This window comes from Diplotaxodon limnothrissa, linkage group LG11 (assembly GCF_057381915.1).
Source record: "Diplotaxodon limnothrissa isolate DT_005_m linkage group LG11, D_limnothrissa_male_GT1.1, whole genome shotgun sequence".
Lineage (NCBI taxonomy): Eukaryota > Metazoa > Chordata > Actinopteri > Cichliformes > Cichlidae > Diplotaxodon > Diplotaxodon limnothrissa.
This window is the reverse complement of record NC_140606.1, coordinates 12,283,854-12,297,066: the sequence shown is the minus strand read 5'-3', so window position 1 is coordinate 12,297,066 and position 13,213 is coordinate 12,283,854. Positions and strand designations below refer to the sequence as shown.

Below are 13,213 nucleotides of genomic sequence, written 5' to 3'. Positions count from 1 at the left end.
TTTTGTTTATCAGTAGTTTACGTATTCATTAATCTCGGAAAAGTGAACTTTATTCTTTACGTCATGCTGTTAATGTCAGAGATGTGGTAAAAGCTTTATTATGTGGCTGATAGTATATTCAGCAGAGGTTCAAAGATAAGTCAAGCTCCTGCTTTATCAAAAAACATTTCATCATTTGTTGACCATGACATTGTAGTCAAGCACACAGGTCAAAAGGCTTTGACACAGTGAAGCCAGGGATTTTAGTCATTGCAAAAACTGCAGTAATTGTTAAGATAGCAGTCCAATGAACAGAGTCTGCAGTTAGGTTCATTTTTCACAGACATGACAGTCAGAAAGAAGTTAATGATTGAGCAGACACGAGTAAAACATGAAGAAATTCCAAATTTACCAGTCTTTGGAAATTTTTCACCCATTTTCCCGAGCGTCTCGTGTATGGTGCCAGTTATGAGGCAACAAAAGCCTGAGGGGATATAAATACTGGCACTTTTTCTATACTCAGCCATCGGATCAGAAAATCTCAAAGAGCTGACAACAAGAGACATCAAAACATCAGAGAAGAGCAAGAAGTTTAAGCTAAAACCTCTTAAGATGAAGACACTGACAGCTGCAGTTACAGTAGCCATTGTGGTCACAATTATGTGTATTCTGAGGAGCTCTGCTGTCCCTGTTGTTGAAGTAAGAAATTAACCTTTACTATTACAGTATTAATAACTCTATTGTGTAGTAAATTTTCTCGCTCTAAACATGACAACTCATTAATAGGAGCAATTGCTGGTGGAGCTAATGAACACTGACAATCCAGCTGCAGAACCTGAAGAGATATCAGTGAACTCGTGGAAGGTGAGCAGGGATATTTGAATGAATCATTGGGCTAATTTAAAAGTGCCCAGCAGGGAGCTACAGAGCACAAACAAGAGTGAGCTGTAAGGCTGAAGATGAACACTGTGCTCATGTTTCTTGTCTTTTACATAGATGCTGCATAATGGAAGACAAAAGCGTGGTATCTTTTGCGGCAGGTGCTGTAATGGCAAAGTCTGCTGGAGGTGCTGCTATGCCTAACTTGATTTGGTTTTACTCCTTTTATCAGCTGACAACTTTAAATTGTTAAAAAAAAAAAATGCAGCTGTTTTTACCCATGCACAACTGTCTATCTATGCACAACTGTGTAACATGAATTGCTTGCAAAAATAAATGCCTGAATAATAAAATGTAGCATTACTATAATACATTTCAGTGTTATTTTGTATGTCTACAGAATTTTTTCTATAACGTATATGTTAAAAAAAAAGAGTTACCTCACTGATAAACACCTTAAATAAATTAGTTAAATATTTAAACTCCAGTTAAGGTACGTAGTTTGGAATAATTGGAAAAATATAGCAGCTATAGCTAAAAACAAAATTATATAAGCAATCCCATACGGTAAAAAAATATATTTTAAAATACATTTTGAAATATATTTCAAAATATACAAAAAATGGCCAAAAAATATATGTGCTAAAATACATTTTAAAATATATTTATATATTTAAAATGTATTTTAGCACATATATTTTTTGGCCATTTTTTGTATATTTTGAAATGTATTTCAAAATGTATTTTAAAATACATTTTGAAATATGTTTATGTATTTTGAAATGTTTTTTAGCACATATATTTTTTGGCCATTTTTTGTATATTTTGAAATATATTAATAAAATATATTTCAAAATACAATTTAAATTTATTTAAAATCATTCAAAAAAATATAAATTTAACCCTTCATATATTTCTAAGAAAACACATTCACATGTAACATCTGAAAGAAATCTTTATTTGATGTTTAAAACATACATATAGCATATCAATCAAGCAAGGAATATTCATTTTATAAGTTTATTCTCATTACATACTCAAACATTCTAAAAGAAACACACACACATATACATATATGTGTGTGTATGTGTATATGTGTGTGTGATTGTATGAACATAAGTCAGCATACTTAAAATGTAATTTCTTTTCCTTTTCCAGCAGTCTCAGTTCCCCCAGCTTTCACGGCAATCCTCAAAGCCCTTCTGGACACGCTGGGAAACCCCTTCCTTACCGCCACTGTAACAAACAAAAGTCACAGTTCTATTACTTTTATCAGAGTAAAAATAAAAATGTGATTTATGTTAGCTGGCTTCATTTAGCAAACAGATATTTCTGTTTATATAGATACAGATATTAATACAGATATATTTTACGCATAATTTTACCTCTTTTTTTTCCTAGATGGGAAGTCTATCCAGTTCACATTACAGTAATGCTAACACCCCTTTTGGTCGTCTCTCCTTACCTTCCAGCATTCATAAATCTGTTGACCTTCTTTGTCTGAGACCAACCACTACAATGCATCATCACCTATTTGTATTGGTAACTTACTTTACAACCTATTTTAATGGTTGCAAAGTAAGTTACTTGTGCTGTATGCAATTTTAGATACACAGAAAGTCTTCACTTACTATATATGGCTGTCATAGTGTCCTTATCAAGGGCAGTTCTTCACTCTGCGCCGATGTCCGTTTTGCTCTGTCCTCCTATAAAAAGCATGAACATTTGAGTGTTTGACTAGTTTTAGATTTCCAAAAATTTGATATTTGTACAACTAAACATTTGAACTACAATATATGCTATTGAGCGATACTTTTATGGGTAATTTTTGGTAAAGAAACTGGTGACAGAGTTGTAGGCTTTTTAAAGTACTATTAGCTAACCATTTGAACTGACTTTCAAAGCTGATTACCTTTTAAATTGCTGTGGATCAAAACCTCCAGTGGGAAGGTGGCCATTAGAAGAACACGCACCATTGAACCTGAAAATAACAAAAACAAACAAAAAACAGAACAATATATAGATACTGTTTATATAGGGTAATAAATCTCTTCTGAAGCAATATAGTTCATTTTGGGTGAAAAACAAAACATTCCTCTAAAATATATATACTGACATCAGCAATCAACATCATGATTGTAATTATTTCCTTTTTAGTACATCTACTGCTGTTTGCATGTGTCAAGCACTACGACTGTATCTATGCATATAAATTCACCATATATATCCAGCAAAAATGTTTTGTTATAGTCAAAAGGAAAACAAACAAAGGCATTCAATCAGAGGTGAGAAATTAATTGGGAATATGAATTATAGGTGAACTATTCTTTACCTACTAGCAATCAAGCTTCTTTAACCAAGAAGCTTGAAATATTTGAATGTAAAATAAAATAAATAAATAAATAATAATAAAAATAACATGATGTAATTAAAATGCACAACTTACATTAAGGAAATCTGCATTTGTATCCACAGGCTAAAAGTAAAACAGTAAATGTGTTAGTGATAGTACAGGTATTTGTAAAAAAAAAAAAAAAAAAAGAGGCAGTAACTGTGACGCTTCTAGTGGGATGCTAAATGCAGAGATTTATATTTACAGTATAATACTGCATGTACGGGTAACTGTGTTGTGAACTGTAACTGAATATTAGAGAATCTCAGAGAAATTAAATGTATTTATTTTTTGAATTTATCAATCATAAAACCGTCTGTTTTGAAGGCCTGTTACGATAGCGACTTTTTGTTGGTCGGTATATTGCCCCATAAACAATTGCGACAAGTTATGTCATTGTCATTTTAAGACCATTTTATGTCTTTGAATGTATAATCATAATATAACACCATAATAATGCAAGATCTACACACTTTCAATTGACAAACCAACATCTAATTCTTAAAGTATTTAGATCATTGAAATTAGGAATCAAAATATTAGATACCTTAAAAACTTGAATAAATAGTAAATTTTCTAACAAATAGAAAACAATGTTATTTAATGTTATTGTTTTGTTATCATTATATTTTATTTTTGTAAATATAATGGCGGATAAATTACATCATCAACAATTATTGAGGTCATGTACATGTATTGTGTGTTAAGTCGATATATCGATTATTGTGATAGGCCTACTGTTTTGGTATCATAACGAGCTTGTCAAACATGCATGACCACTAAACAATGTCTAAGCAGTAGTATTGGTCTGAATGACAACAAACATAACTAGTGTTTTGGAAAATCTGTTAGAAAACAGTTATTTCAATAATTATGATTAGCATGTGACACAGACACCGCATAAAAAACTACAACAACAAATACTTACTTTAGGAGGATGGGGGAGGGCAGCATGAGGTTGAGACTTTGACATCTGTAAAAAACAAATTCATGTATTACAAACAAGTCACTTAAAAATACATTAATGTGGCAGACTGTTCCCTGTTCAGATGCAGTGTATAAGTACAATCAGGGCTGTCACAACAATGGGGTGGGGCCAAGTGGCTGCAACCCTAGGTACAATGTGCAGGTATATATAATTACATATAATATATGTGAATAAAGCAAGAATCTGTTTAGGTTAGTCACTGTGCTGACTGATGCTTGCTAGGTTTATATGATTGCAAACTGCACAAAAACAACAACAGCAACAACATTAATGACAATGACAAACAAAATTACTTACATTTATGTAAATCTCACATTAGGAAGATCTGCATTCGATTTCATGGGCTGAAATAAATAGGCAGAAACATTACTGCTAAAAAAATAAAAAACAAAAACTCTAAAAAGCCTAAAAATGACTTAAAAAGCAAGGAAATGTGGAACATTGTAATTAGCGAACATTAATAAAGCATAACTGTTCTTTGTTTCTAACCTTGGTAAGTACTCTGTAGCCAGAAGGAGAGGTAGGATTTCTCTGAAAGCCAAATTAAATGTGAATAGGCTTTGATAGTTATTGAGAAGGCAGAATAATAAGAAAAGGCAAAAGTACGTCACAATATAATTAATTAAGTTACATATTTTGATTACCAAATTATGGAAGCGTGGAGCTGCCACCCAGGCAAAAGAAAAATAGAGCTGTATCACGTTATGACGTGAAATGTTTATTGTTCTAACATTATGCTTTTCATGTTTGTATAATATAATATCACGTTATTATAATATACATAATTGTCACGTTCGCACAATATTGTACGGACGTGATAATTATGTACATTTTTCGTACAATGTTGTTCAAACATGTTGTTCAAACATGATAGTATATTGTTAGAACGATAAACTTTTCACGTTATAACGTGATATACTTATATTTCTCTTTTGCCTGGGTGGCAGCTCTACGCTTCCGTTCCAAATACACGAGAATAAAGTAATATTATATGGGAAAAGGCACCTGCTAGCTTGATGATGGAGGCTTCTTAGACTGGCCACCCGCCTTGGCTTCTTGTCGCCACTCCACGAAATAAAGGTCCGTTTCCTCCATGCCGGCTAATTATTCATCCTCATTAAAATCTCGTATATGTTCAGTTGGCAGAATTGAGAATTTTACATCTTCCAACCACTTAATTAACGCGAACATAATCGGCTTGTTTCTTCCCGTCTCCTGTATCCGGCCGTTCCTCTCGCTGTCAGATTTCGCGCCTCAGAGACGTCGTTATTTTTCAAAAAAAAAAAAAAAAGAAGAAAGAAAGAAAGAAACAGCAACAACTACTAAAGAGAGTTTTTGCACGTTCATTGCACATTTGTGGGAATGTTTAAATATTTAATTTTTATTAATTACTTTTCATTATATCTTTATTTTTTAAACCCCCGTGGCAATGCGCATGCGCATACACTCCTGCACGCAAAGGGCTTTGGAGTTGACGTAATGTCGCAATGCATTGTGGGAGCGCAGCACCATCTTGGCAGGTCACGAATCAAAACAAGATTGCTATGAACCATTCTGAAACGTAGCTCAAAAGAAAATGACGGTATAGAGACAGATTCTGTCCAGATGCAAAGAGACGGTACTTGATTGTTGAAATGTGGACCCGTATGAAATATAGCCGTGGAGTAGAAACCCTGAAGACCAAACCGCTATTGACTTAGCATGATCTACTCTCATACCTTGTCTGTGGAGTCAGAGCATACACGGCGCACCAATTTCGCAATTATAAATCTCTGGAGGCGCACATCCAATTCACCAAGGACTGGGTACAAGATTTGGCTATTTTTAAGCCTCCACGTTGTGAGTACGCCGTCATTCAAGCAAAGGTAAGTCAGCTTGAGTACTGCGAGTAAAATGCGTTTGATTCCCCCCAGCATTCAAATTAGTGCTAGCAAAAATTCATTCGTGAGGGGGAAATTACAGTGAGAACATGTAGAGGCTCTGTTAGAGGGATAACATAGTGAGTTCAGTGCATTGATGTGACATTGTCCTGAAGGATTTAGTTATTCTTTATGGTTAAAGAAATTGCCCTAATTAATTCATATTTATTATAAATAATCCTAATTACACATCTTGCTTCCTTGTTTGTGTCCTGTGTCACTAAAAATACATTCTGTTTTAGTTTTATACATTGATTAATGACCTGCAGAATCTGCTTGTCATATTAGGTGTCCATAGTTGTCACTTAAAGTCGAACTTTATGTTTTCTCCCTCTTGAAAGTGATTACATCCTTGCATTACATACTTTAGGTTCATTTTTTGCTGATAGGTTTCTAAAAAGAAACATGCAGATTTAGAATATAACATGCAGCGTTCTATAGATGGATACATAAAAACACTTTATTTGTTACATTTATGATAAATGGATTTGAAAGTAAATAAAACACATTTGTGTCGGACTTGGCTTATTAAAGTTCTTGTCTTTAAATGAACTTTGTCTGTGTGTGTTTTAGGTCCTGCACTCTTAAAGACTGAATTGCAGCATTGCAGCCACAGGTCATTGTGAGCATCACAGGGAAGGTTGAAGCCGCCCACTGCAGCTGTATGGCTAGAGTCGTGGAGACTTGCAGCCATGTCACTGCTCTTCTGTTTAATGTAGAAGCAACAGTGAGGATCTGTGGCACAAGGACTGTTACAGATGAACCTGCATACTGGGTTTTGCTGGGTAATATGACCAAGATACAGCCAGAGGTTGGCCATAAGATAGACTTCTCCTCTTCAGCTGCCCAAAAAAAAGGTTCTTGATCAAAACATAAACAGACCATTCGTTGTGACAGGTAAAAGAAGCCATCCTCAAAAAAGAAAAGTTCCACCTGCTACTGTGGAGGAGTTGGATCAACTGATGGGACAATATTTTTCCAAGCATAGTTCTGTTCTGAATAACCCATAATGTTTTAATTTAGGGGGCCATGTAAATACTTTGCATTTACTGAATATGTACTTACTAAATACCACTGTTCAAAAGTTGAATAAAGAAACAAAGAAATGTTTGCCTATTTTTAATTAAAAGCACTTTGTCGAACATCACATCAGTTACAATGTAGAAAAAATGTTATGTATAGTTTACAAATGACAAAATGTTCACATAAAATCATGACAGCATTTGTATAATATCACCCACTACTAGCATTCTGTAATTTACTGTCTCTTTTGAAAACTTATCACTACATAAACAGCACAAGACTTAAAAGTATTTAACAAGAGCATTTTTCCCTGGTTTTACTACCACACTGGGGCACATGTTCACCAAAACGCAGCAAACCTTTGCCATCTTATCCAGGAAGGTCACCTTTTTACCCTCACATGGAAGAAGTAATCTGATTGGCATGGTGGTATGTAGCATGTAGTTTGAAGCAGGGATTTCGTAGTGCCCCATGTGTAGTGTTGGAACCCAGTCAGGATTTGTTTCATTCATTTCATAGGCTGGTTTGTTGCAATAATGCCAAATAATTAGCAACTCTATAAATAGAAGGTAGTTCTGCATGTTTGTTCTAAGTTTGTGCTATTGAAAATAAAATTAACAGGCTATAAATAATAATATGAACTTATTTAGAACTTACCTGAATGAAAATACTGGAGCACACCAACAGATATCTGTGGCTGGTAGAGAACTGAATATCAGCTCGTCTCGCAGCTGCTATCCAGGCTAGACGCCTTCTTTTGGTAACATCCAACACATAAGCTCCCTCATGATGTTTCCAGGTGAGGAAACAATGAAAAGAGAGCCTGTTTTCAAGCTTATTCCTTTGTCGGTAGTGCAATCTAACATTACAACCGACCACACAGCAAGCATTTGTTTGGCCTGCTAATATGGCGCCTTGACCAAAAATCCTGGCTACGCCCCATCCCGTAAGATCACGCTCCAGAGCCCTATTAACGTACGGATCTAGAAAGAAGACGCTGCATTTTTAACTCTGAGGGAGATGGAGAATGAGCCTATTTCCAAAACAGTGGAGTGTGTTCCTTTAAGTACTAAATTGTATATATTGTCAAAAACTAAAGTGTACATAGCAGTTGTTGTATCTTGTTTACTGTATCACTGACAGATAATTTCAAAGTCAATGAACGCTACATTATAGTGAGATATTGTGTAATGTGAAATACTGTAAGCAAATGAATAAACAACCTAATTCGTGATAGACCTTTGACTCTGTTTTGTTTGAATCCAACTGTTTTTTGCAGATGTGCATAAAACATGTTACTATTAGTATTGTTATCATTATCATCATTATTGCACTAAATATATTTTAAATAAAGGATACTTTGATATACATTCTACTGTAAGGTTGGAAATGTATTTTCTTCACCCTAAAATATGTTTTGAAATGTATTTTGGTTTGAAAGAAATATATTTTCAATTTCAAAAATATATTTTTTTGGAGCATCACAAATACAAAATATATTTACCATATATTTGAAATATATTTTGGCCAGGAAAAATGTATTTTTTTACCGTATGGGATAGCTTAACAAAGCATCTTCAGCTAGCTATACTTCTCCAAGTCTCGCAGAAAGTCAGTTATACAGTAATTAATTGATCTGTTTGTTTTTGTATTAGTCAGCTCGAGCTTGTAGTACAAAATAATATATAATTTCAGGAACACTAGCTTAAAGCAAACTCTGTATTAACTAATTAGCAAGCTAGCATGCTAAGCAAGCAGGTAATATCAGAATATCAGACTATCAAAACAATATCAGTATCAGTTAGATTCAAAACAAATTTGCTACACCAAATTGAAACAAGTACCTGAACGTACTTTTTTCAGGTCACTACTGCTGAATGCTGATAAAAACTGTTTTATTTTTCAGCAAAAGAAGAATTAGCATTGGTGTAATGGCTCTTGGTGACAGTTATTTGACTAATAAGGTATGTAAGGGTGAACGTGTAACCCAGGGTATTTTCTGCAAAACACAGCAAATTTACAGATACCCCATAAAAAACTCACATGCAGACATTCAACTGTAAGAGTACAGTCACTGCAAGCATGACTGCTCATAAAAATAGCACACATAAAGGGAACCTGAGCAGCAGCTAATGCTAACTAAGGAAGTCTTTGCAGGAATGGAATGAACTAGGTCAATGAACATAGCACAAAGATAGTTCAACAAAGAGAGTGAACATGATTTTTTTGATATACAGAATTTAGACAGCGGTATTTGGCAGTCAGACTCCGATGGCCCGTCGCCACAGAACAAAACCCCAGCGGTAGTAGGAATTAGAGCAGGACCCCTGGAGTCTAGACCCTGGTAGTGGAGATTAAGATGGAGGCTTCAGAGGACCCTGAGTGATGAGAGGTGGGGATGAGGAGGAGGTGGACTGGACAAAGGCATCTGCCAATGAGAACGACTAACGCACAATGAGATTTAAAGTACGCGCCATGAATGCTGATTGGCCTGTGGATTGGAGTAGACCAGTTATGTCACAAACATCAGATACCATAAATCATCCTAAGGGAATTTATGCATAAGCTTCTTTAATACATACGTGTGTGTGTGTGTGTGTGTGTGTGTGTGTGTGTGTGTGTGTGTGTGTGTAAGGAAATTTGAGAAAAACAAAAAACCTTGATCCAAAATATGACACTAATGGTTCATTCCATCTCAAATTAACATGGAAAAAAGTACGGGCACAGTTTCACATATTTGAGATGAAAATGAAGACTGATAAATGACATGATAGTCCAAAAAAGTGTTATTTTGAAAATGTTGGAAAAAATATTTGTAGTCGGTAATGCAATGAGAGGTATAAAGGTATAAAGATAAAGATAAATTGTGAATGTATACATAGTACAGTTTGTTGTTTCTGAGACAAGCACAGAATTCAGAAGGCTTTTCAGTAAACGTGACTGTAGTTTGGGATTTGAGTTATTGCAAAAGATGCAATATTTGTAAGCACAGCAGTGAAACAGCTACAGTAAGAATGTAGAAAGCCCACAGTGCTTATAATCCTTTGTAGTGGTATGTGAAGGGGCATTTACAATGACAGATCAATTCATGCCACATTGTTAAAATTCTTTTAAAATAAAAATTTAAAAAAGCCAGTTGTCATTTTCTTTTGACGTGTAAAATGTACTTTCATAGACAAGAAATTAAAAAGTATGATTGAAGAGCCACTGTTCATGGTATGTAAACTTTTGCAGATGTTTCCGGCTTTGGTTAATTTTGCAGTCTGTGATCTATTTACAATCGTGTAACTGCATCATCCAAATATTTTCTTAATAAATGTGCAGATCTTTCCCGTCTATAAATAACAAACTTACTAACTAAACATTACTACAATATAATGCTTAAATATATTTGTGTTATTTGTGCTTGCTTTATATATAAATGTTATTTAACTTGAATAACTAAAATGTGGAGATAAACATATACCTGTGGCGACTGCAGGCCTAGTTAAGTTACTAAATAATATTTCAGTCATCATCATTAGGCCAAAAACAATTTAGGCCCGTTCCTCATGTACAAGGTATTTTGGAAAACATAATGAAAGCAGAAAATCTTCATTTTAAAGAAAGGCCGATGCACAAAGTCTAATAAGCATATCTTACCATTGGACTGCACACTGAATTCCCCATTCAAGCATTGGCACTTAAGTACATCAGCAGATCTTGCTGAAAGTAAGTCATATACTAATTAATTAGTAGTGCACATGTTTAAACCCAACAGTAGCTATAGCAACTAAGAAATTATCATTAAATAGCAAGTAAACTGAATGAAATTAGCTAACAATTATCATAGTGATAAACAACAGAATATGGTTATATGGTCCCATCTCGTCATTGCTGATGGAAATACACGTGAAGGCAATTTTGCCCTGCACAACAGGACTTCCTGAGCAGTAACAAACTTGGTTTGGTGGGTTTCCTTGACATTTATATACTCAAAAGTCTGTGGTCCTTCAGAAAATACTAGAATTTTTATCATGATTTGACTCAAACTAATAATAATCTTTCAGACTTTGCTATCTTAAAGAACCTTAAGCAGACCTGCAGATCTTTGGCATTCTAGCTGTCAGTTTGTTGAGGTCATCTGGAGAAATTCTACTCCATGCATCCTGAAGCAGCTCTGACCCCTCCCCCACATTGGACAATCGGACCATCTCTCCCTGTTCCTCACACCTCGGTATTCACCACTCATCCAACGTGTGAAACCTGCTGTGAGGACAATTAAAGTGTGGCCAGAGGGGACAGACGCAGTGCTCCAGGACAGATTTAAAAACACAGACTGGAATATGTTCACCCACACAGACCTGGACCAGTACACCTCATCTGTACTGGATTACATCTCCAAAACCACAGACAGTGTCACCACCCAGAAACGGATCACCATGTACCCCAACCAGAAGCCTTGGATGAACCGGGATGTTCGTCTCCTCCTGAAGGCCCGCAACACTGCCTTTAGGTCAGGAGATACACACGCCTACAGCACAGCCAGGGCTAATCTAAAGAAGGGCATCAAAAAAGCCAAACACCATTACAAAAAGAAGGTAGAAGAACACTTCTCCAACTCCAACCCCCGACGCATGTGGCAAGGACTCCAGACCATCACAGACTACAGGACCACCAAACCCTCCCCCGCATCCTCTGATGTCTCCTTCCTCAACGAGCTCAACAACTTTTATGCTCGTTTTGAGCGAGGGAACCCCACAACCACAACCAAAGCAGACATGACGCCAGACCACCAACCTCTGACTCTCTCCCCCACCGATGTAGGAGCGGTGCTGAGCAGGATCAATGTCCACAAGGCTGCAGGCCCTGATGGCATCCCCGGGCGTGTTCTCAGAGCGTGTTCTGGGGAGCTTGCAGGAGTGCTCACAGACATATTCAATCTGTCCTTGGCCCACGCTGTGGTACCGGCCTGCTTCAAATCCACCTCCATCGTCCCGATACCCAAAAACTCCAACCCATCTTGCCTCAATGATTACCGCCCAGTAGCACTCACCCCCATCATCACTAAGTGCTTAGAGCGACTGGTCCTAGCACACTTCAAATCCTGTCTCCCCCCCACCCTGGACCCCCACCAATTCGCATACCGCCAGAACAGGAGCACAGAGGATGCAGTCTCCATCGCAATGCACTCTGTCCTCTCACACCTGGACAACAACAACACCTACGCCAGAATGCTGTTTATAGACTTCAGTTCAGCATTCAATACAATCCACCCCTCACAACTCATCAGGAAACTGACAGATCTGGGCATCAGTTCCCTCATCTGCAAATGGTTACTGGACTTCCTGACCAACCGCCCCCAACATGTCCGGCTGGATAACCACTGCTCATCTACCATCACAATGAACACCGGTGTACCACAAGGCTGTGTGATGAGCCCTTTCCTCTACTCCCTCTTCACCCACGACTGCAGACCTGCTGATGGTTCCAACACCATCATTAAGTTTGCAGATGACACCACGGTGATTGGCCTCATCAGTGACAACGATGAGGCCGCCTACAGGGAGGAGGTGGATCGTCTGGCTGAGTGGTGCGACAGAAACAACCTGCTGCTTAACACCGAGAAGACCAAGGAGCTCATCGTGGACTACAGGAGGAATGCTGACCCACATCCACCCATCCACATTAAGGGGACGGCTGTGGAGCGTGTGAGCAGCTTCAAGTTCCTGGGAGTCCACATCTCCGAGGATCTCACCTGGACGACCAACTGCTCCAAGCTGGTCAAGAAGGCTCACCAGCGCCTCTTCTTCTTGAGGACTCTGAGGAAGAACCACCTGTCCTCAGACATCCTGGTGAACTTCTATCGCTGCACCATCGAGAGCATCCTGACCAACTGTATAACAGTCTGGTACGGGAACTGCTCTGCCTCGGACCGGAAGGGGTTGCAGAGGGTCGTGAAAACTGCCCAGCGCATCGCCGGAGCACCACTTCCTGCCATAAAAGACATCTACAGGAAGCGGTGTCTGAAAAGGGCTGGGAAAATCATCAAAG

The 13,213-nt window shown here is 37.2% G+C and overlaps 1 protein-coding gene across 1 annotated transcript; it reads left to right on the top strand.

Moving 5' to 3' along the window:
• The first annotated feature begins 434 nt into the window (after positions 1-434).
• On the top strand, positions 435-1,211 carry LOC146622425 (hepcidin-like). The gene is made up of 3 exons (XM_085366205.1): positions 435-678; positions 766-843; positions 976-1,211. Exons 1-3 carry the CDS (start codon positions 592-594, stop codon positions 1,060-1,062), a joined length of 252 nt encoding a protein of 83 aa, XP_085222331.1. The 5' UTR covers positions 435-591; the 3' UTR covers positions 1,063-1,211.
• The last annotated feature ends 12,002 nt before the right edge of the window (positions 1,212-13,213 follow it).

Coding starts and splice junctions, on each gene's coding strand:
- LOC146622425 (XM_085366205.1), top strand. CDS start 592: ATGAAGACACTGACAGCTGCAGTTACAGTAGCCATTGTGGTCACAATT. Junction 679..765: donor CTGCTGTCCCTGTTGTTGAA/GTAAGAAATTAA, acceptor ACTCATTAATAG/GAGCAATTGCTGGTGGAGCT. Junction 844..975: donor TATCAGTGAACTCGTGGAAG/GTGAGCAGGGAT, acceptor TCTTTTACATAG/ATGCTGCATAATGGAAGACA.